Source organism: Somniosus microcephalus, chromosome 12 (assembly GCF_052327205.1).
Source record: "Somniosus microcephalus isolate GS21.2 chromosome 12, FLI_Smic_1.0, whole genome shotgun sequence".
Classification (NCBI taxonomy): Eukaryota; Metazoa; Chordata; class Chondrichthyes; order Squaliformes; family Somniosidae; genus Somniosus; species Somniosus microcephalus.
In genome coordinates, this window is record NC_140998.1 from 225,349,533 (window position 1) to 225,374,294 (window position 24,762).

A 24,762-nucleotide genomic window follows, 5' to 3' on the forward strand; every position below is an offset into this window, starting at 1 on the left:
GGGACCGCCGCACTGTCGGAGGGGCAGTACTGAGGGAGCGCCGCACTGTCGGAGGGGCAGTACTGAGGGAGCGCCGCACTGTCGGAGGGGCAGTACTGAGGGAGCGCCGCACTGTCGGAGGGGCAGTACTGAGGGAGTGCCGCACTGTCGGAGCTGCCGTCTTTCGGATGAGACGTTAAACTGAGGCCCCGTCTGCCCTCTCAGGTGGACGTAAAAGACTCTGCAGCCTCTATTGGAACAAGAGCAGGGGAAGTTATCCCAGGTGTCCTGGGTTAATATTTATCACTCAACCAATAATCACTAAAAACAGATGGTCTGGTCTTATTTTTAATCTATTCATGGATTTATGGGATGTGAGCGTCGCTGTTAAGGCCGGCATTTATTGCCCATCCCTAGTTGCCCCTTGAGAAGGTGGTGGTGAGCCGCCTTCTTGAACCGCTGCAGTCCGTGTGGTGAAGGTACTCCTACAGTGCTGTTAGGGAGGGAGTTCCAGGATTTTGACCCAGCGACGATGAAGGAACAGCGATATATCTCCAAGTCGGGATGGTGTGTGACTTGGAGGGAAACTTGAAGGTGGTGGTGTTCCCATCACATCACTGTTTGTGGGAGCTTGCTGTGCGCAAACTGGCTGCTGTGTTGTCTACATTACAACAGTGACCACACTTCAAAAAGTACATCATTGGCTGTGAAGAGCTTTGGGATGTCCCGAGGATGTGAAAGGCGCTATATAAATGCGAATCTCTTTCTTGTCTATGGAACAATAGCGTCCCATCCCTGGTCAGTCCCTGGACACTCCTGCACTGGGCCCTGGGTGCGTCTCTGCTCCGGGACCCGGTTCCTACCGCTCAGAAGGACAAGGGCAGCAGGCGCATTGGAACACCATCACCTCCAAGTTCCCCTCGAAGTCACACACCATCCTGACTTGGAGATACATCGGCCGATCCTCCATCGTCGCTGGGTCAAAATCCTGGAACTCCCTCCCTAACAGCACTGTGGGAGCACCTTCACCACACGGACTGGACCCAGTACATTTAAAAGAAAGACTTGCATTTATATAGCACCTTTCACTACCACCAGACATCCCAAAGTGCTTTACGCCAATGAAGCATTTTGAAGTGTGGTCACTGATGTAATGTAGGAAACGCGGCAGCCAATTTGTACACAGCAAGCTCCCACAAACAGCAATGTGATGATGACCAGATAATCTGTTTTCTAGTGATGTTGGTTGAGGGATAAGCGCTATATAAATGCAAGTCTTTCTTTCTTTGAATAAGGTTAGATTTAAAAAAATAGAAAATAAATTTATATTTAAGAAATTAAGATCATGTTTTTTTAAATCAAATAGATTACAATAAAATTAAAGAGGGGTTAAAAGGAGCTAATGTTTTTAAGTGTGACTAAGTGTAAGAGGTTGAAGTGAATGAGAAGTTTGAGTGGAATGTGAAAGTGCTGCTCAGGTTGAACTGGGCTGAATGTGGGTCCTGGGCCTGAGGCTGGGGGAGGGGAGAGGAGGGGGACCTGGGCCTAGTCTCCAGGGCCCAGCCCGCCCACTCATTCCCGCTCCCGGCGCCTCTCCGGCCCCACTTACCCCAACTCCGGGGCCTTATCGGCGACTAGCGGGTGCCCACTCCCAGGGTGGCTCTTTCTCCGCGGCTCCGGCGGGTTTTTTAAACCCGGTTTTCTTCCTCTTTTAAACAACAAGAAGCCGCTTTTCCCCCTCACATGGGCGCCGCCATCTTCCTTCCGGCCTGCGTCCCCGCGCTAAACCCACCGGCCGGCGCACCTCACCCCGCCAACAAACGTTCCGCCTGACTCCCCTCGGGTCAGAGGCAATTCAGTCATTTTCAGAATAAAAAGAAAGACTTGCATTTATATAGCACCTTTCACGACCACCGGACGTCTCAAAGCGCTTTTCAGCCAATGAAGTACTTTTGGAAGTGGAGTCACTGTTGTAATGTGGGAAATGCAGCAGCCAATTTGTGAACAGCAAGATCCCACAAACAGCAATGTGATAATGACCAGATCATGTGTTTTTGTTGCACCCACTATTAGAGCCAGGGGAACTTAAACAGCAGAAGAGAGAAGACTGGGGGAGAAAGAGCAAAGGATGGCAACGGATGGCCAAGGAGCTCCCTCGGGAGCTGCCAGCCCAGGAGCTATTTGTAAAACAATTGATCTTTCACAATTTTGTGCCCTCGACCGCTATCTATAACTGGCTAGAGGCTAAAATATATTAGCATTAAATAAACTGCTCAATGACAATGAATCAGATCACAATTTGCTTGTTTAATAATGTTTGAATAACTCTGTACACCAACATAGATTTTACTTGGACAATGTAGACAGAGAGCAACCAGTTTGCATGGAAATATTTTAAATACAATACACAATAATACAAATTAAATCACATTTCGGCCTGTCGAGCCTGAGTCAAATAAATTACACGTTTCAACCAACTTTACAATTTTCAAATTCAGCTTCTGCTTAAACTTCTGTCGACACTTTCTTAAACTTTGAAAACTACAATAACAACATTTTACTGAACATCTGTTCACGAAATCTCATGGGCAACAATTTTTCAGTCACTATATTTATTAACACAGTATATTTTGTGATCGGCACCTTTACCAACACAGATGTAACCAGACTGCATAAAGACAGCATCGATCCCAGCGATCTCTCACCATCAGAATAAAGGGGCTGTGACAGCTCGGTGGGACAAAGACTCACGGAGATTAAACACATTCTGCAGATGCTGCAGTTTATATCAGAGGGAACATTTTGAAATCCCAGTCAGAAGATACAATTTCAGAACGAGTGGGTCAGACATTAGGCTACAGCAACAGAGCCCCAAATCTCCAATCCTCACTGGGAGCGAGGAATTGTGGAATTTACCCTTATATTCCATCTTAATCCACACACAAATATTATCATAAAGAGTGAAAGGTAAGAATTATAAATATGAGTAATATTTGAGATAACTAGTGGTTATTGAAGGTCATTCAAATAGAAAGAAATATTTAAACTTAGTCAAATTATAAATTGGTTACCGTTCTCTTCATTATGTTTCGGAACATTTTCTCAGGTGAATTTTGAAAGCTGTTGAATCCTTGAAGAATTCCCCACAATGACGGCAGGTTTCAAAGCATGTGTGAGCTTTCAACTGATAGATGTAAACAAAACACTCTCCACATTCAGCACATTTATGCGGCCTCTCTCCTGTGTGGATCCGCTGGTGTCTATGGAGGGTCCCTGAATCTGTGAAACTCTTTCCACATTCAGCACATTTATACGGCCTCTCTCCTGTGTGGATCCGCTGGTGTCTATGGAGGTGCCCTGAATCTGTGAAACTCTTTCCACATTCAGTACATTTATACGGCCTCTCTCCTGTGTGGATCCGCTGGTGTGTATGGAGGTGCCCTGACACTGTGAAACTCTTTCCACATTCAGCACATTTATACGGCCTCTCTCCTGTGTGGATCCGCTGGTGTCTATGGAGGGTCCCTGAATCTGTGAAACACTTTCCACATTCAGCACATTTATACGGCCTCTCTCCTGTGTGGATCCGCTGGTGTTTGTGGAGGTGCCCTGCCCGTGTGAAACTCTTTCCACATTCAGCACATTTATATGGCCTCTCTCCTGTGTGGATCCGCTGGTGTCCATGGAGGTGCCCTGCCTGTGTGAAAGTCTTTCCACATTCAGCACATTTATACGGCCTCTCTCCTGTGTGGATCTGCTGGTCTAGGTGGAAATCTCCTGATTTTATACATTCTCTCCTGTGGATAGATTGTGTGAACGATCCCTTCCCATTTTTGCGTTGTGCAAGATACTTTATGCTGGAAGGAGGAGATTGCCCTGCTGAAATTTGTCCACTGGATTCTGGATGTCTTCTGATGTGTTTCTGAAGAAAATCTGCAGTGGTAAAAGCAACATTGCAATGTGGGCAAGGATGGCACTCATCTCCGTGCACTTGTTGCCCTGTTGGAGAAGGAAGAAAGAGAAATTGTCAGTGCAATGAATCATCTAGAAGTATCTTTTGGTAGTACAATTTGTGGTTATTTCAGTGTAAACGCAGGGCTCTTTAGATGTTATTATAGTGAATTTAGAGCCTCCTCCAGTGAATGAAGTGGTGAGGGGGGAATCATCAATAGTGTGTGGCGATTTAAAGGGCAGTCCCAGCCCCGCTCACAGCCCCCAGACACAGCCCCACCCCCAGTCCACAGTAACAGCCCCGCCCCCATTCCAGTCACAGCCCCGCCCCCAGTCCTGCCACAGCCCCGCCCCCAGTCCACAGTAACAGCCCCGCCCCCAGTCCAGTCACAGCCCCGCCCCCAGTCCACAGTCACAGCCCCGCCGCAGTCCACAGTAACAGCCCCACCCCCAGTCCACAGTAACAGCCCTGCCCCCAGTCCCAGACCCCACACCCCAGAGAGAGAGAGAGAGTGGGGCAGAGAGAGAGAGAGAGTGGGGCAGAGAGAGAGAGTGAGGCAGAGAGAGAGAGAGTGGGACAGAGAGAGAGAGAGTGGGGCAGAGAGAGAGAGAGAGTGGGGCAGAGAGAGAGAGAGAGAGAGTGGGGCAGAGAGAGAGAGAGAGAGTGGGGCAGAGAGAGAGAGAGAGTGGGCAGAGAGAGAGAGAGAGAGTGGGGCAGAGAGAGAGAGAGTGGGGCAGAGAGAGAGAGAGAGTGGGCAGAGAGAGAGAGAGAGAGAGAGAGTGGGACAGAGAGAGAGAGAGAGTGGGGCAGAGAGAGAGAGAGTGGGGGAGAGAGAGAGAGAGAGTGGGGCAGAGAGAGAGAGAGTGTGGGGCAGAGAGAGAGAGAGTGTGGGAGAGAGAGAGAGAGAGAGTGGGGCAGAGAGAGAGAGAGAGAGTGGGGCAGAGAGAGAGAGAGAGAGAGAAAGTGGGGCAGAGAGAGAGAGAGGGACAGAGAGAGAGAGAGAGAGAGAGAGAGTGGGACAGAGAGAGAGAGAGTGGGGGAGAGAGAGAGAGAGTGGGAGAGAGAGAGAGTGCGGGAGAGAGAGAGAGAGTGGGAGAGAGAGAGAGAGAGTGGGGCAGAGAGTGTGGGGTGGAGAGAGAGGGAGAGAGATTCGGGCAGAGAGAAAGGCAGAGAGGGAGCAGAGAGAGGGAGCAGGCATAGAGAGAGGGGGGAGGCTGAAAGAAAGCGGAGGTTGGAGGGGGGAGAGAGAGAGGGAGGGGGGAGAGAGAGAGGGAGGGGGGAGAGAGAGAGGGAGGGGGGAGAGAGCGAGGGAGGGGGAGAGAGAGAGGGAGGGGAGAGAGAGAGAGGGAGGGGTGGAGGTCAGGAAGTTGGGTGGGGCGGGGAGGGGGTCAGGAAGTTGGGTGGGCAGGGGAGGGGGTCAGGAAGTTGGGCGGGGTGGGGAGGGGTTCAGGAAGTTGGGTGAGGTGGGGAGGAGGTCAGCAAGTTGGGTGGGGTGGGGATGAGGTCAGGAAGTTGAGTGGGGTGGGGAGGAGGTCAGGAAGTTGGGTGGGGTGGGGAGGGGTTCAGGAAGTTGGGTGGGGTGGGGAGGAGGTCAGGAAGTTGGGTGGGGTGGGGAGGAGGTCAGGAAGTTGGGTGGGGAGGGGAGGGGGTCAGGAAGTTGGGTGGGTGGGGAGGAGGTCAGGAAGTTGGGCGGGGTGATGGGGTCAGGAAGTTGAGTGGGGTGGGGAGGAGGTCAGGAAGTTGGGTGGGGTGGGGAGGGGGTCAGGAAGTTGGGTGGGGTGGGGAGGGGGGTCAGGAAGTTGGGCGGGGTGAGGAGGGGGTCAGGAAGTTGGGCGGGGTGAGGAGGAGGTCAGGAAGTTGGGCGGGGTGACGGGGTCAGGAAGTTGGGTGGGGTGGGGAGGAGGTCAGGAAGTTTGGTGGGGAGGGGGTCAGGAACTTGTTTGGGGGGTGGGAGATGATCTTAACCCGCGAGGGTGAGCCCTGTCTGTTCCAAGTGAGCTCTGTTCTGTCTGGAGTTCGCAGTCAGAATGGCTCGAATTACACTTTGCAAAGTAACTGATTACGTCGGCTGGGAGGATCTAATTACACATTCCAGAGAAACTGCTGGGTGTGTCTTGTCCGCCAAGGGGACCAATCGGCAATCAGGACTTGTGATCCAAGGGAACCAATCAGAGCTTTAGGTGTTGCAAATAAACACATCCTTTAAAGAATACGACCAAAGATTTCAAGGTTCATACATTCAGTCTTTGAAATCCTCCAAGGAACAAGGTAGATATCAATACTCTTTCAATAACTTTTATAAACCAGTGTGAAAATCAGTTTTCTTAAAACAGGACAGAAAATTAAACAGCAAGTGTTGAATAAAAGAGCAGGGGAAGTTGCAGAGGCCCCAACAGTGCAATGAAACTCACTGTATCTTTATAAATAACAACAACAACTTATATTTATATAGCACCTTTAACGTAGTAAAACGTCCCAAGGCACTTCACAGGAGTATTATAAGGAGAACAACCCCAGCTTCTTTAGTCTCTATACATAACATAAGATCATAAGAGTTCTGACGAAGGGTCATCGACCTGAAACGTTAACTCTGTTTCTCTCTCCACAGATGCTGTCTGACCTGCTGAGCATTGCCAGCATTTTCTGTTTTTATGTTATATTATATAAGAACAATAAGAATTAGGAGCAGGAGTCGGCCATACGGCCCCTCAAGCCTTCTCCACCATTCAATAAGATCATGACTGATCTTCGACCTCAACTCCACTTTCCCGCCCGATCTCCATATCCCTTGATTCCCCTAGATTCCAAAAGTCTATCTATCTCAGCATTGAATATACTCAATGACTCAGCATCCATAGCCCTTTGGGGCAGAGAATTCTAAAGATTCACAACTCCCTGAGTGAAGAAATTCCTCCTCATCTCAGTCTTAAATGGCCGACCCCTTATCCTGAGACTCTGCCCCCGAGTTCTCGACTGTCCAGCCAGGGGAAACAGCCTCTCAGTCTACCCTACAATCGCCCTCAGAATCTTATATGTTTCAATGAGATCACCCCTCATTCTTCTAAACTCCAGTGTATGGGCTCAATCTACTCAATCTCTCCTCATAGGATAACCCGCTCATCCCAGGAATCAATCCAGTGAACCTTTGTTGCACCGCCTCTAAGGCAAGTATATCCTTCCTCAGATAAGGTGACCAAAACTGTGCACAGTACTCCAGGTGTGGTCTCACCAAAGCCCTGCACAATTGTAGCGAGACTTCCTTAATCTTGTCCTACAGCCCCCTTGCAATAAAGACCGTCTTGCCATTTGCCATCCTAATTGCTTGCTGTACCTGCTTGCTAACTCTGTGCTTCCTGTATGAGGACACCTAAATCTTTCTGAACACCAACATTTAATAGTTTCTCACCATTTAAAATATATTCTGTTTTTCTATTCTTCCTACCAAACTGAATAACCTCAGATTTCCTCACATTATACTCCATCTGCCACCTTATTGCCCACTCACTTAACCTGTCTATACCCCTTTACAGGCTCTTTGTGCCCTCCTCACAGCTTACTTTCCCACCTAGTTTTGTAACGTCAGCAAACCTGGATACATTACACTCGGTCCCTTCATCTAAGTTATTAATATAAATTGTGAATAACTGAGGCCCAAGTACTGATCCTTGCGGCACCCCACTAGTTACAGCCCGCCAACCCGAAAATGATGCGTTTATCCCTACTCTCTGTTTTCTGTCCGTCAACCAATCCTCTATCCATGCTGATAAATTACCCTCAACCGCATGAGCCCTTATCTTGCATAACAACCTTTTATGTGGCACCTTATCGAATGCCTTTTGGAAATCCAAATTTACAATCTACCCTGCGAGTTACATCCTCAAAAAACTCTAATAAATTTGTTAAACACGATTTCTCTTTCATAAAACCATGTTGACTCTGCCTAATGATATTACGATTTTCTAAATGCCCTGTTACCACTTCCTTAATAATGGATTCCAGCATTTTCTCGACAATTGATGTCAAGCTAATTGGACGGTAGTTCTATGTTTTCTCTCTCCCTCCTTTCTTGAATAGCGGTGTTACATTTGCTACCTTCCAATCCGCTGGGACTGTTCTAGAATCTAGGGAATTGTGGAAAATCACAACCAATGCACCCACTATCTCTGCAGTTATCTCTTGTAGAACCCGAGGATGTAGGGGTCCAGGGGATGTGGTGGCTTTCAGTCCCATTATTTTCTCAAGTACTTTTTCTCTACTGTTCTTAATCATTTCCCTTCCTTTCATTTGCCCCTTGGTGCCCCACTATTTTTGGTATGTTTTTTTGTCTTCTCCTGTGAAAACAGATACAAAATATTTGTTTAAGGTCTCTGCCATTTCCTTATTCCCCATTATAATTTCTCCTGTCTCAGCTCCTAAGGGATCAATGCTTATTTTGCTACTCTCTTCCGTTCTACATACTTGTAGATACTCTTACAATCTGTTCTTATATTTCTTGCTACTTTACTCTCCTATTCTATTTTGTCCCTTTTTATCAATGTTTTAGTCATTCTTTGATGGTCCCTAAAGCTTATTACTATTCTTTGTAACATTATAAGCCTCTTTTAATCCAATACTATCCTTAACTTCTTCAGTTAGCCAAGGATGGATCAGTTTTCAACAGGAGTTTTTAATTCTTCACTGAGAATATTGGAATATGTTTTTAAATGTTTGCCACTGTTTATCTACCATCAGATCTTCTAATCTAATTTCCCAATCTACCATAGCCAACACACCACTCATACCTATGTAATTGACTTTATTTAAGTTTAAGACACTAGTTCAGACATAAGTATTTCACTCTCAAGCCCAATGTGATATTCTATCATATTATGATCACTCTTTCCCAGAGGATCCTTTACTATGAGATAACTGAAGCCTCCCATCCCTGGTATGATTCTGGTAAATCTCCTTTGCAACTTCTCTAAGGCTTTGACATTCCTTCTAAAGTGCAGTGCACAGATTTGGGCACAATACACTAGCTGAGGCCTAAACAGTGATTTATAAAGGTTTACCATAATTTCCTTGCGTTGGTACTCCATGCCGCTATTGATAAAGCCTAGGGTCCCAAATGATTTATTAATAGACTTAACAATATGCCCTGCCACCTTCAAAGATTTGAGTATGTGAATCCTAAGGTGTCTGTTGCCTCTCCTCAGTTTTCCTTCCAAAATGCATCACTTCACACTGCTCTGCATTAAATTTCATCTCCCATGTGACTGCCCATGTCATTAGTCTATCCACATCTTCCTGAAAACTTCTACTATCCTTTTCACTGTTTACTACGTTTCCAAGCTTTGTGCCATCTGCAAACATTGAAATTATGCCCCCAATTGTCAAAGTCCAGATCATAAAGAGCAGGGGTCTTAATACTGACCCCTGGGGGATACCACTGTATACTTCCCTCCAGTCTCATAAACAACCATTCAGCACTACTCTTTGCTTTCTGTCTCATGGCCAATTTTGAATCAACGCTAACATTCCCCCTTTGGTCCCATGGGCTTCAATTTTGCTAACAAGTCTATTACGTCGCACTTTATCAAACACCTTTGAGACTGTAACAGAAAACAAATGATACTTTGGCTACAGTTCCCAATTTTGGTCAGAATCCTTACATTTTGGTTCTTGTTTTGCCACCGACATTGTGGTCCATTTGATACCGAGTTCCTTGGCATATTCATCACCATACCAGACCAGCAGCTCGCACCGAGGAGGAACAGGCTTGCAGGTCCTGTAATAAATTTTGCCGCAGTGCTGAAAGGCTACAAGGTTCTGCTCCTCCTCCTTTCTGGCACAGTTAACAAACCTGGAACATAACATACAAATATTTAAGTGGCCAAAAATAAGTTAAAATTGTGAAATGAATACAGAATGTAAAGCATATTAGTATAGTGAGTTAGAATGAGAGAACATGTCCCCAGCCATGGACAAATTTCAAATTCAAACATACTGTCAGGAGAGGACACTCAAGGGTAGATTTTGCCGAACCTGTCGGGAAGAAGGCGGGACTTCCCCTTTCGGGTTTTTGACCCGCCTACTTCGACGTCCGGCCAATCGACGCAATTTTCCCTTGATTGACCTTGTTGAGCCCGCCCAGCGGGCTCAGCAGGCCAATTAAGGGCCACCCGGCAACAGGTGACGTAACAGACTGAAATTTCATCTGTCAGGAGTTCTTGACAGATGAAATATCAGTGTTTTACAGCTGTTTGAAGCTGTGAAACACTGACACTCTGAGTTCTAAGCGGAGTCCTTCTACGCAGACTCAGTTAGAACTGTCACCGGCACTCAAAGCTGAAGACTGTCACTTTTGACAGATCGCAGCCGTTCAGCTTTCAGTTCCGGCTGAGTGATGGGCTCCCGACGGCTACAGGAAGAAAGGCTGTTAAGATAAGTACAGGTAAAAGTTCTTTACACACTTTAGACACACCAAACACACTTACCTTTGCACTCATGCACCCATCACTTACCTGAGCGCCGATATCGCGACCCCTCCAACTACTTCAACCCGACGGCCCGCCTCACTAACCTGGCGTGATTTGGAGCCATCAGGAAACCCACACGAAACCCCTCAAAATAGGGATTAGGCTAAAAAATGCCTGTTAACTACCTGTTAATAGGCAGTTAATTGGCACTAATCCCTTCCCGCCTGGTTTCGGCGGGTCCCAGTGCGGGGCGAGTACCCGCCGCCCCTGAAACTTACGTGGGGCTGGGTATTGGGCGGGATGGTGTCGGGACCCCCAAATTTGGGATTTCCCCCCCCCTCCACATGCCTGAAACCCCGCCTGACGGCTCTCCGAAAATCTAGCCCTCAGTGTAGATACGAAAGATAATGGGAAAAAATTCAGTATCGCCCCGTTTGGGGCGCCATTATTGGCCACGAGCAAAGTTTAGCGCCTGGTGCTAATCATCGCCTCCGACAGCAAACTTGGCTTTCATCGCCCCTGGAGGTGATTGGTGCGCTAAATCAGGCACTTCACACCTGTCTTAAGGCGCAAAGGCCGAGGAGCGAGGCGCTACCTCAGAGTGCTGGCGAAGCAAGGAAGGGCAAATCAAAATAAACCTGCAAAGTGCTGCTCAGTACTCAAAACTCCTTCACACAACGTTGAATCTCTCCAGAAGTCTCTCTCTCTCTCTCAGAATGCATGGTGCAAAAATGTCAGACAAAAAAAGGCAGCAAGCGGTCGCCTTTAAATAGCGCTTCCCTAGTCCCTTTCTGACAGCATAACGCTCCCCTCAACCTGTCATTGCTAGCGGCAGGCGGTAAAGCAGGGGGCGCCACTCAATATCCGGTCCGGGGCACTAAAGGGTCGTTGCGCACTCGACTGACGTCACTATCTGCCGGCGCAGGAGATCGTGGCGGTAGTGTTTAGCGCCGCCGCAAAATGTCTGCTTAATTTAGCGAGCGGCGCAAACATCGTCGTGCCCGGGCGCTAGTTGCTTTGCGCCCCATTAGCGCCCTCTTAAGGCACTAACGGGAGGCGCAAACAACTGAATTTTTCCCCCAATGGCCCCAATATTTCCAAGGAGGGAGTGTCTGACAGGGGGTGGGGGAGGTGCAGCGATCCAGAAATATGGGTTTCCCGGAGTTCCTGCTGAATTTAACGCCTCGAGCTGATTGAGAATTTTGGCTCGTTTTCTCGGCCACAGCCACCCAGAATGAGAGGCTGACTGGCTGTTGGGTGGGATATTGTTCTGGGCGGATCAAATGAAATGGGACAAATGATCTTCTTCATCCGTTACTATCTTGTGATCCTCACTATATGGTATCAGTCTTCCCTCACCTCATCCAATTTGATGTAGATTCATCCTTCGCATCAATGTATTCAAAATCCTTGTTGGATTTGCTAATCTGCAGAAAGGTGTTTTGATAAAAAGACTGAATTAATAAAAATTTTAAAAGCAACTTTATCTTTATATTAGGCTTAACACGTATTGCAAGATTCTAGTACATAGCCTCCCAATTCTTTGAGTAAAAATTGACCTTCCTCTTACCTGTGTCCTGTGATTATACCTTTTCATCCGAGTGCCCAGATCAGCATGATGGCTGGGACTGAAATGATGTAGCATAGGAGCTCGAAAAATAGTATAATGGTGCTGAACAGTTTCAGGAAGCTTTGTAAAGTTGGGAAACGTCCCTGAATTACTGCATTGTCAGAGCACTACTGTTCAATACATTCTGAAACTAGGAATGATGAGAGTTGGTTGAGGTGATGCCTGACTCACCTCTGTCCATAAATACAATGACAGCAGGCTCTGGGAATCTCCTGGAACTGCTTTAATAGGATAATACCTGAATTAGAGCAGCAGGACTAAATTAATCAGAAGATGAACAAAGTACAAGGGACTGGAATGTAGGCTCATTCTTAGTTGACCTTGGCTCCAGTACAAAGCCATTGGATTAAAATGATAACAGCTACAAGGTCACCCAATACCAACAGGCTCTATTCCTCAAAAACAGGAGCGGGGAATCAATAGACAGAGGTCTAGAAATTGGATAAGGCCCAAAAACAGGTGCGGGCAGCACAATGTGCCCACGCCCGTTCAAAGTAGCGCAGGCAGCACATAAAATTCATGCTGCCTGCTCATTATAATGATTGTAGCGCTGAAATGTGCTGCTGATTGTCTTAGTGCTGATTCAGGGGCCAATATTGGGTGGAGTCTAGTGGCCAATAAAGTTTGTTCAAGGCTCTAATACAGGGGAAGTGCTTTTTTGCACAAACACCTCATTGTCATTGTGGAGAAAACCATGGCCCAATAGCCAAGAAAAAGGGCAAGGAGATTTTCTGATGTGGCACTGGAGGCCTTGATCCTGGAGGTTCTATGACATCCTCAGGTCCTCTACCAACAGGGGGCAGGAGGCCCGCGGACACAAGAAGGCTGTGGGTGGAGACTGCTGAAGCCATCAGTATGATGAGTGTTGGATCCAGTGCTGCAAAATGTTTAGTGACCTCACACGACTGGTCAAGGTGAGTAAATGCATCTTCAAATACCATATCCCACCATCTGTGCCATTAATCGCACACACTGTTCAATGCACCACACCCCCACCAACAATCTCTAGCCAGCACCACTCATACCTCACACACTTACCACTGCTGCAAGACTTACAGCCACATCTCACACCTTGCACAAACTGACAGCTATTCAACCATGGCAGGCACATCACCCAAACATATTGTACCACACTCACTGACACTTCCCTTTCTCTTGCAGGCCAACTTGCCGCACAACCTCCGGGAGCACCAGCAGATGGGTGAAGGGTCATCGGGTGGCAGTTCTGTCAACAAGGGCAAACGGCGATGACGAAGTCCAGCACCGCCTTCAGTGTGCCAGTGCAGCCTTCGGTCGCCTCAGGAAGAGAGTGTTTGAAGACCAGGACCTCAAACCCGGCACCAAGCTCATGGTCTACAGAGCAGCAGTGATACCCGCCCTCCTGTATGCCTCAGAGACATGGACCATTTACAGCAGGCACCTCAAAGCACTGGAGAGGTACCACCAACGCTGCCTCCGCAAGATCCTGCAAATCCATTGGCAGGATAGGCTCACCAACGTCAGTGTTCTCGCTCAGGCCAACATTCCCAGCCTCGAAGCTTTGACCACGCTCGATCAGCTCCGATGGACAAGTCACATCGTCCACATGCCCGATACGAGACTCCCAAAACAAGCGCTCTACTCGGAGCTCTGACACGGCAAGAGGGCCCCAGGTGGGCAGAGGAAATGCTTCAAGGACACCCTCAAAGCTTCCTTGAAAAAGTGCAACGTCCCCACCAACACCTGGGAATCCCTGGCCCAAGACCGCACAAAATGGAGGAGAAGCATCCGGGAAGGCACTGAACACCTAGAGTCTCTTCGCCGGGAGGAAGCGGCAATCAAGCGCAGGCAGCACAAGGAGTGCACGTCAACCCAAGCACCCCAGCCACCCGCCCCTGCAAACACCGTCTGCCCCACCTGTGACAGAGACTGCAGGTCCTGCATTGGACTCATCAGTCACCTGAGAACTCATGTTTAATGTGGAAGCAAGTCATCCTCGGTTCCGCCTAAGAAGTAAGAAGAAGGGTAAGTCAGAATTGAGAACCTCATGGACTTGAAGGAAGTAGAGCTCGCAATAATTGTTGGGGCAGTGACAGAGTCCGTGGTGAGCGCGGAAGTGAAAAACATTGCTGATGATGACGGTATGCTTATTACAATTTTACAATTTAAATCGCTTTATTGGCATGATAAGTTACATCTTATGTTGCCAAAGCATCAAAATACATTTATGGTTCAGCACATAAACGCAGTTCTATTCATACAGTGTATAAACAGGTATATCCCTGAGTGTATAAATATACATTCGCATTGTTTATATATTTTTTTTTCTTAGCTTACTGGTTGTCCCTCTGTTCATGGCAAGCTGCAACATAGTGCGCCGCCAGCGTTACACAGCTTCTCTCCTCTCCCAGTAGGAATGGGAGTTTTTGGTTGTCATTCAGATTTCTGAAATCAGGGCATATTTGTGAGAATTTTTGGTAGAAATTCTCCCTGATGCCCTGATATTTTCCACAAGCTGTGAGGAAGTGCATCTCTGTCTCCACCACTCCCTGACTGCAGTGAGAGCATATCCTGTCCTCTCTTGGCAGCCTGGTCTGCCTGTGTCTGCCTTTTTCGATCGCTAGGCTATGTTCGCTAAGTCTGTACCTTGTCAAGGTTCTTCTCAGTTTGTTATCCTTTACCATGGTCAGGTAATCAGCTATGTTGTATTGTCTGTTTAGGGCCAAGTAGCAATTGAGTTTGCTTTGGGTTTTTGTTGTTTCTGCCCAATATGTCAGATATTTTTCCTTTTGCTTAGCGACGATTGTGTTGGGTCGAATTCTTTGTGTTACCCTGTCACTGTCCTGGGGCTGGTTATTGTTAGTATTGTTAGTAGTTACTTCACTGAGTCCCAGGACTAGTTGACTGAGGGTATTCTTCTTTATGGTCAGCTCTTGGCATTTCAGGGCGTCGTAGTGATAGCATTGGGGATTGCTCATTTGTAGGTGATTCCAAAATTTGGTGGCTCTTTTTTGGATAGTGATTATTAATGGATTATAATGCTTATACCTAAAAGGTATAATGCTTATACCTAATCCTTCTTCTCACAGCCCACTATCCCTCATCCCACAATCTCTTTTCACTTGCACGCTGCTGATGGTGTATGCATGGATATCTGGATTTCCCTCCTACTTCAACACAACCCGACCCTTGTACATTTCTCCTTTCAGATACCCAAGCACTGTCAGTAGCCCAGCCTGTCTCTGAAGTTCTGGAGGAGGAGAGTGATGGAGGAGAAGAAGACACAGCGGCACTGGAACTGACACTCGCAGACACCAGCTCAGCAAATGGCACTGCCTGTACTTTAGGTGGTAGTATAGAGGCAGGATCTGCACGTGGTGAATCACCAGGCATGAGTGGGCTGCAGCCAAGCCAGGGGGAAAGTGTAGCTCGGGTGCCAGCTCCCCGCAGGATGAGATTATGCACGAGTTCTGCTGCACAGGACTCAGATGATATTCTCGATGGGGTAGCCTTCAGAAGATGGGTGATGGGCATGCACACAGAAATGCTTGGTGTAATGGCAAGCCTGCCAGAGAGCCTCTGGTAAGTGTCAAGCAGCATGGAGGAGTCCGGCTCCAATATTATGGGTTTTTGCGTTGGGTTTGGAGCCCATGATTTCCAGGGTGGAAATAATAGGCAACTCAATTAGATAACTTGTTGACCCAACCGTGATGCTGGGTGTGATGGGCGAACTCACATTTCCATTGTAGCACAACAGAAGCGACCCAACGTCTCACTGCTGCAGTGGAAGCGCAGACTGCTCTCCTGCAGTCTCAACTTGTTGCCACGCAAGCTCAGACTGATGCCATTGTGGCTGGGTTTACGAGTGTGGAAAAGTGCTTGCAGATTGTCACAGCAGTCCAGCAATCTGTGCTCCAACAGGTGGCTAATAGTGCTGAGGCCCCATCCCGAGGGAGTGGCAGTGGCCCCGTGGAGCAAGAACCTGCTGTCCTCTCGCAAGAAGACAGCATTCGTACTCCCACCACTGCCACCCTGCCAGTGCGCTTGCACCAGCCAGCCCAGACTTCTGCCGCCCATACCAAAGTGGCACAGTCTATAGCCGGGCTTTCTAGGGCCAGAGCTGCTCAAGGTCGTCCTGCAGGCCCATCTGTAGTCTCCCCACTGAAAGTCAGCAGCTTTCCACCAGCTGCTGCAGCCACTGGGGGAGCACTTTGTAGGAGCACTAGAGTAGGAAAAGGCACACTTAAGACAGACACTAAGGGAATGCACAAGGGTGATTAGTTGACTTTGTTCTTTTGATTTGAATTTGATAAATTTATAAATTATGTTTGAAATGTGTGTTTTGTGCTGGCTCTCATTTCAGCTTTGTGCCCAGGAGGACGCTGTGATGTTCTGTGACAGAGGGATGGTAAGATGGGGAAGTGGTGAGCAACGGGGATCTGGGGTTTCACTCACTGCAACCAGAGTCTCTTGAGGTGCTCATGGACAGCCCATCTGGATCGGGGATGTGCTGCCTGCCTGCTCACTTCCTCCTCCTCCTCCTCTCTTATTTATCAGGATAGCATCTTTGTTATCAAGATAGGCTAAAAGAGTTGGGACTCTACACTTTAGGGAAGCGTAGACTTAAGGGGAATTTGATTGAGGTTCAGAAGATAATGAAGGGGTGAAGGGAATGATTGTGTTCCAGCTGATAGTTTGTTTCAATTAAATAGGTTAGGAAGGAGTAGGGGTCACAAATTTAAGTTGTATAAGGCTAGATCTAGGTTAGCTGTCAGGAGGTGGTTCTTTTCCCATAGAATAGTGGACCTCAGGAACAGGCTGCCGTCTCGTGTGGTGGACACGGACTCGCTGAATTCTTTCAAGTGAGAGCTGGACTTGTTTCTGGCTGGGGCAGAGATCACCTCTTACAGAAGGTAGGGACTGCAGGGAATTCAGGACCAGAGTGATCTCCTGGACTAGTTTCGATCACCTAGTTAGGTTGGAAAGGAATTTCCCAGATTTTTCTTTCCCAAATTAGCCTTGGTAATTTATGGTTTTGGGTGGGATGGAGTGTATATATTGTGATACACAAGGCATCGCAATTGTATGGGACAGGCTTGATGGACCCGTGGTGGCATGGGCTGTGCCCTCATGTGGACAAGTTGTGGAGCATGCAGCAGACCACCACGAAATGGGAAACCCGCTCCGGCCTGTACTGGAGGGCTCCTCCTGAGCGGTCAAGGCAGTGGAACTGTTGCTTGAGAACCTCAATGGTCTGCTCGATGAGACTCCTCATGGCAGCATGGCTGTCGTTATATGAGTGTTGGCCATGATTGGTATGGTTATGGAGGGAACTCATCAGCCAGGAGCAGAGTGGATAGCCCTTGTCCCTAAGCAGCCACCCTCGGGTTTGACGTGGTGGTTCAAAGACTGCTGGCAAAGCGGTCTGGTGCAGGATGAAGGAATCATGGCTGCTGCCACGATACCGGGCATTCACCATCATGATGTGCTGGACATGGTCCCACAAGTGCACATTAAGTGAGTTGTAGCCCTTGCAGTTACGGAGTATCTCAGGATTGGTATGCGGTGCCCGCAAAGCCACAAGTGTGCAGTCGATGCCGCACTGCACCATGAGGAAGCCCGCTAGCCTGGCAAAGCCACATGCACGCTCCTCCTACTTCTCTCTGTTTGGAGAGAAGACAATGAAGTCCCTTCTCCTGGAGTAGACAGCTTTGTGACTTCCTGGTTGCAGCGATGGACAGCAAACTGGGAGATGTTAGCTATGTCTCCTGGTCCAGACTGGTGAAAAAATTTAGGGCCACGGTGACTTCAGGGCCACTGGGAGAGCCGCTGAGCTCTGAGACTGCATGTTCAGCTGCAGGAGGTGGCAGAGTTCTGTGACTGCCTCCTTGGTGAAGCAGAGCCTCCTAATACACTGCTCCTGGCTTAAGCACAGGTAGAAGAAGTGCTCTTGGAAGACCTCCGCTCCATCTCCGTCATACTCGAGCACGAGGGGGACTGCAAGTAGAGACCCCATGACTGGGAGCAAGTGGTGTGAGCAGAAGCCTTTAAATGAGTAGCAAGGTCCCTGTCACCTCAACAACATTAAATAACTGTAGAAAGCTCCAAACAGCCGCACAAATTGTGCCAGAGCCAGGACAGATCAAAAAGCAAGTCAGCTGTAAGTTGTTGATGATACCTTTAAATAGCAGACCTGGGAGGTCCTTCCTGCTGCTGAACATATAGTCAGCTGGTTGTGATAGGGAGAGGATGCAAAATGGAGTAGCATGTCAAAAATGGCAGATATTGTGTCAAACCAGCGTTCGACACTCATTGGGCTGGATTTTCCAAGCCCCGAGGAGGCAGGCATGGAGGCAGGACGGCCAGTAAAGTAGCAGAAGTGCCAGGAGGCGGGAAGATGTGCTGCTTCAGGTCCCGTCTCCTGGAGGCGGGAAAGGCATTAAATACTTTTAACTGCCTGTTAACAGGCAGAAAAAAGGATTAGTGCCATTTTACCTTCACAGCTGAAGGCTTCCCGACCTCGGAGAACCACGCCGGGTTGGAGGTGACATGGAGGAGGTCTTCGGCGGTCGGAGGTACCTGGAAGTAAGATGTAGAGGTGAGTGATGGGTGCAAGTGTGGAGTGGTAAGTATGTAAGGTGAGTGACAAGTGTAAAAAAATGGTCACTTACCTTGTTTTCTTCCTACAGCCTTCATCCTCATCCTCTCTGGATCGGGAGACCCGACATCCTCCTTGTCGATTTCACAGACTGGCTGTTGGATCCTCCGAACCAACAGCCATGTGAAATCCACAAATTGAAAGGTTTGATGAGTCCTGGACATAAGTACTCATCAAACTAGAGAATGTCAGTGTTTGACAGCTTCACAGAGCTGTCAAACGCTGATATTTTTTCTTTCAAGAAGTCTTGACAGATAGCACGTCTGACGTTGACGTGCTCTGTCAGTGACTTCCTCCCTAATTGGCCTGCTGAGCCAGCAGGATGGGCTTAACAAGGTCAATCAGGGGAAAATACTTCTGGTTGGTCAGACGAGGGTAGAGATGGGACATTGACACAAGCAACAGTCCCGCCTCCAACTTGTCTCCATTGAGAAAATCCAGCCCATTGATGTGACGAATTGTCTCATCTAACTATCTGGGGTATGCGCAGGCAACAGCAGCACTACCGACCTCGCAAACTGGCAGCCACCGCAGGACCCACCGAAAGCAAGGCAGCCACCATTTCTCAGCAAAACCAGCCTGACTAGCCAGTTCTGAAACTTCAGAATTCGCGGTCACGGAGTTCAATAATTGCCTCAGCTGGCAGGGGGGTGGGGAGGAATTCTAGTGAGGGATTTTGTTTCAGAGTGTGAACATGCTGCCTCAGCTGGGGGCGGGGCAGGTGGCAGAGTTTTTATAAATGGTTGGGAGTCTGCTATGGCCTCAGTGGGGTGAGAGGATTTTTCTCTCAGCACTGACACTATCAGCTGTGGGGAAGGTGCTGTGAATTTTGATACACCTTTGGTCTCAGTGGGGTGAATTGCAATTGTTTCCTCTGTGGTGGTGTTTGGTGGGTTTCAGTCAGATAGGAGCATGTTTGCTTTCTTGCTTCCTGATGGTGGTGAGTCATGTTCGGGTAGTTCCGTGGCTGCTCCCAGCCCTACAATAAACACACCCAGTAATCCGTTCTTCATTTGTGAACATTTCCATGTGCTGACAGGCTAAGTGAACACAAGAGGCCTCACAGCAAAGATTAATTCTGTCTTCACTCGCTGTCTACTTACCAGTAGGACTCACTGAGTAGCAACCAGGAATGGGAACCTTGGATAATTTATAGAAAATAAATTCCAATAAGTCCTGAACTTTTTTATAAAATAAGGAACTTGATAACGACAGTAGTCACTTACCGCCCATGAATACCCACTGACAGCCTCTGCTTCTTCATTTGATACTACTCCTTCATAGGGTCCAAAGTGAACGCCTTTGGGAATAACCTGCCCTTCATTCCATACACCAAGACCAGCTTTTCGAATTTTTGAAGTCGCTATGCTGAGACCCTCCGGAAGGGTTAAACGTGCTCTGTCTGGCTGACTGAATTCCACCACCGTGTCCTTTATGAACACTGGAGGACCATGCACAGGGCATTCTTCAATAAAAAATGTCTCGCAGTCTTCACAAACTAACACATAAAATAAAAATTGAAGATGGATCAGGATCTCAATTCATTATTCAGTGTTCATGAAGGTGAAAGGTGCTAGTACTGAGAAAGGATAGATTATCTGTCGTAGATTTGATTTTCCTCATTGTTTGATTGCAATTCAGTCTCCACACACAAGTACAATATTTCCATGATCTATCAGCTGGGGAAAACACTTGGGGCATCTTCCCTCTATGAAAATTACACCCAGTGCCAGTCAGATCTTCCCCCACTCTGTTGTATACAAGGGCTTGTTCTGGGCGACATGTTCGGTTCTTTACTCCAAGAAGGGAGTACTGACCACAATTAACAACAGCATTGCAAAAACTGTCAACAGTATCTCCAGGCTGTGCCGCACCAGATAAGATTAGGAGTGGGCAGCAAGGGAATTTTGCACAAGGAGGCTGAATTACCTCCTATAGCTTCCTCATTCTTTGAATGAAGTTCAACCTGCATATCCAGTAACAAAAGTCCCTCTAAACTATCAGGCAAATCACACTAGGGGACAGTGTCACTTCTCAAATTTGCCCTTTCAGTTAGGCCATCATCTTCTTCCCACACCCCTTCCCAAACCATGCTGACTCCTAACTTAATTCTGGCTGCACCGTCAATTCTTCGGAGATGGTTATTGTTTGCTGTTCATAAGTTTGAATGTTAGCTGCCGCTTGTCAGCCCAAGCCTGGATGTTGTCCAGGTCCTGCTGCAGGCTGGTATAGGATGCTTCAATATCTTAGACAAGGGGCTGCTATTCCCTATAATCAGGGGCCATTAGTTTATAATTACTGAAAGTCCTATTCTATTTTATTACAAGATTCCAGAATTATTATCAATAGTTTGGGGATCATATTTGTGATTGTTTTTCCTCAATGAAAAAGAACAATCGGTGCCTGTTTGTGGGCAAACACAGGCCTGCACTCCTGTCCCACCACTCTGACATGCTGTATTGCTCCACCAATCCCCCGGCCTACCAAGGCCATGTGTCATCACACCAAAACGCCCAATAAATTATTCCTGCCCTGAGGAAATGGATAGGTTAATTTGCACATACACAGGTAATCATCGTCACAAAGTTCCCTTTCTTCCGTATAAACTTTTCTCTCTCTATTTCTGAAACTGTATCTTCTGCTTTCAGTCTTTTTGGTTGTTTCATTTGCTGACCCCAAGATCTTTCCAGTACAGACAACTGTGGAATAAATCCAGAAAATCAGGATCAAAAATTGAACCAATTAGTTTTAATATTCTTGCATGTAAAGCTTGTTTGTTGTTGAACAGGAGATGCTGAAGATATGTGGCTCTGTGGGTAGCCATTCAGGATCCCACCTTCCTTTCCCATTCTTTTTATTACCTTGTCATCATATCCCTTTTTTTTTTACCATCTTTTCCTTAACTTTCTCATACTTATCGTGCACAAATTCATACGGCAAGTTACGTTACGCCGTCCTGTTTGTCCGTCGATTTCTTTCCCAGGCATTTTCTAGCCGCTCGGGAATTTCCGTGAGGTTTTCTCACTTCCCCGGGGTCTTTTTACCCCGCCCCTATCAGAATTTCCGTTATCCGATACTATCGCGTACAAATTCATACGGCAAGTTACCTTATGCCCTACTGTTGTCCGTCGATACCTAGCGCATACAAATTCATACGGGAGTTTAGATCTTTTGGCGTCCTTTTTGTTCGCCATCCTTTTAGGGTGGATTTGCTAGTTTCCTCCCTCGTTTCCTACCTCCGGGACTCACCCGGACCTTCAGGGACCTTTCCCTGCTTACGCGGTTTTAACTCCGCCTAGATTGGATTTTCCCTATATCCAATCCTATATAACCCGAGCTCCTCAACTTATTCAGACATTATCATTTCTATAATGTCCTAGCATGCACCCAAGTTGCTTTACTCATGTATCCCGACTCCGCCTCTGATTCATTGGATCTCCGGCCCTGAGCTTCGATGCGAGGAGACAATGTCTCTACTCAGCCCATCCGGTAGATCCTGCCGACTACGCCAAGTTGTAAGGGTAAACCGGGAGAGCTTCTTCTCCCCTAGACGGACCCTGTGATATAAAGGGTCGACGTCCGCCTTATTCCCAATCAATCACTCGGAGTCCGGAGGTGCGTTCAGTAAAACAACTTTATTTACAAGTTGACAGGGAAGACACCCATCCTGGGATGAATGTTCCCGATCGTTGAAAATCTCCTGCCTTATATACAGGTTTTGTTCTGAGTCGTGGCTACTGTTTACAATTAGGTGCATTACACGTATACATTTCTTTCATCATACAGTTGGCTTTGGGTGCAAATTCTTGTGACCTGTGTGCATTGGTCTTGTGACCCCATACGTTATCTCTCAATACATTCCTGTTAGTGATTCACGGTTTGTGCACTTTGGCCACGACTACACCAGACTTTCCTTCTGGACATTGTTCATACCAATTCCTTATATGGTTGGAGATATGCTCTGTTCCTTAATCCCCTCATCTTAGCCCTTTTTTAACCTTTTCACAGCCTCTCTCCTGTGTGGATCCGCTGGTGTGTATGGAGGTCCCAACACTGTAAAACTCTCTCCACATTCAGCACATTTATACGGCCTCCTGTGTGGATCCACTGGTGTGTATGGAGGTTCCCTGCCTGTGGGAAACTGCCTCCACATTCAGTACATTTATACGGCCTCTCTCCTGTGTGGATCCGCTGGTGTCTCTGGAGGTTCCCTGCCTGTGTGAAACTCTCGCCACATTCAATACATTTATACGGCCTCTCTCCTGTGTGGGTCCACTGGTGTGTATGGAGGTTCCCTGCCTGTGTGAAACTCTTTCCACATTCAGTACATTTATACGGCCTCTCTCCAGTGTGGATCCACTGGTGTGTATGGAGGTTCCCTGCCTGTGTGAAACTCTCTCCGCATTCAGTACATTTATACGGCCTCTCTCCTGTGTGGATCCGCTGGTGTGTATGGAGGTTCCCTGCCTGTGTGAAACTCTTTCCACATTCAGTACATTTATACGGCCTCTCTCCTGTGTGGATCCGCTGGTGTGTATGGAGGTTCCCTGCCTGTGTGAAACTCTTTCCACATTCAGTACATTTATACGGCCTCTCTCCTGTGTGGATCCGCTGGTGTCTCTGGAGGTTCCCTGACACTGTGAAACTCTTTCCACATTCAGTACATTTATACGGCCTCTCTCCTGTGTGGATCCACTGGTGTCTCTGGAGGTTCCCTGCCTCTGTGAAACTCTCTCCACATTCAGTACATTTATACGGCCTCTCTCCTGTGTGGATACGCTGGCGTAGGTGAAGATCACCTGATTTTATAAATTCTCTCCTCTGGACAGAGAGTGTGAATGATCCCTGCCCACTTTCGCGTTGTCAAAGATATTTTGTGCTGGGAGGCGAAGATTGTCCTGCTGAAATTTGTCCACAGGATTCAGGATGTCTCCTGATGTGCTTCTGAAGAAACTCTGCAGTGGTAAAAGCAACATTGCAATGAGGGCAAGGATGAGACTCATCTCGGTGCACTTGGTGAGCTGCTGGAGAAGGAAGAAAGAGAAATTGTCAGTGTAATGAAAGATCTGGAAGTTTCTTTTGGAAGTACAATTCGTGGTTATATCAATGTTAACGCAAGGGTCTTGGGGCGCTACCGGTGAATTTCGGCCGCGGGGCGCGACTCAATTTTCCCCCTTGGGCTTTGCTTCCTCATTCTTTGAATGAAGCTCAATCGGCCAATCCAGTTAGAAAAGTCCCTCTAAACCATCAGGCAAATCACTCTCGGGGGTCAGTGCCACTTCTCAACTTTGCCCTTTCAGTTATGTCATCATCTCCACACAACCTTCCCAAACCATGCTGACTCCCAACTTAATTCTGGCTGCATCGTCAATTCTTTGGAGATGGCCACTGCTTGACATTCATAAGTTTGAATGTTAGCTGCCGCTTGTCAGCCCAAGCCTGGATGTTGTCCAGGTCCTGCTGTAGGCTGGTATAGGATGCTTTAAATCTTAGACAAGGAGCTGCTATTCCCTGTAATCAGGGGCCATTAGTTTATGATTACTGAAAGTCCTATAATATTTCATTAGAAGATTCCAGAATTATTATCAATAGTTTGGGGATCATATTTGTGATTGTTTTTCCTCAATGATAAAGAACAATCGGTGCCTGTTTGTGGGCAAACACAGGCCTGCACTCCTGTCCCACCACTCTGACATGCTGCATTACTCCACCAATCCCCCGGCCTACCAAGGCCCCTATGCCATCACACCAAAACGCCCAATAAATTATTCCTGCCCTGAGGAAATGGATAGGTTACTTTGCACATACACAGGTAATTATCGTCACAAAGTTCCCTTTCTTCAGTGTAAACTTTTCTCTCTCTCTTTCTCAAACTGTGTCTTCTGCTTTCAGTCTCTTTGGTTGTTTCCTCATTTGCTGACCCTAAGATCTTTCCAGTACAGACAACTGTGGAATAAATCAAAAAGATTATGAACAAAAATTGAACCAATTAATTGTAATATTCTTGCATGTAAGGTTTGTTTCTGGTTGCACAGAAGATGCTGAAGACATTTACATAATAATGCAAGACACTGTGTTAATCTGATTTGAATGACTACGGTAGTGG

At 47.5% G+C, this 24,762-nt stretch overlaps 1 protein-coding gene across 1 annotated transcript; it reads right to left on the reverse strand.

Annotated features, from left to right (window-relative positions):
• Window positions 1-2,266: 2,266 nt before the first annotated feature.
• On the reverse strand, window positions 2,267-24,352 carry LOC147110202 (uncharacterized). The gene is given in 7 exon segments (XM_086002492.1): window positions 2,267-3,978; window positions 9,583-9,776; window positions 11,749-11,816; window positions 19,883-20,154; window positions 22,644-22,748; window positions 22,751-23,508; window positions 24,342-24,352. Coding segments are annotated over 7 exon segments (2,325 nt in total). The 3' UTR covers window positions 2,267-3,061.
• Between the last annotated feature and the right edge of the window lie 410 nt (window positions 24,353-24,762).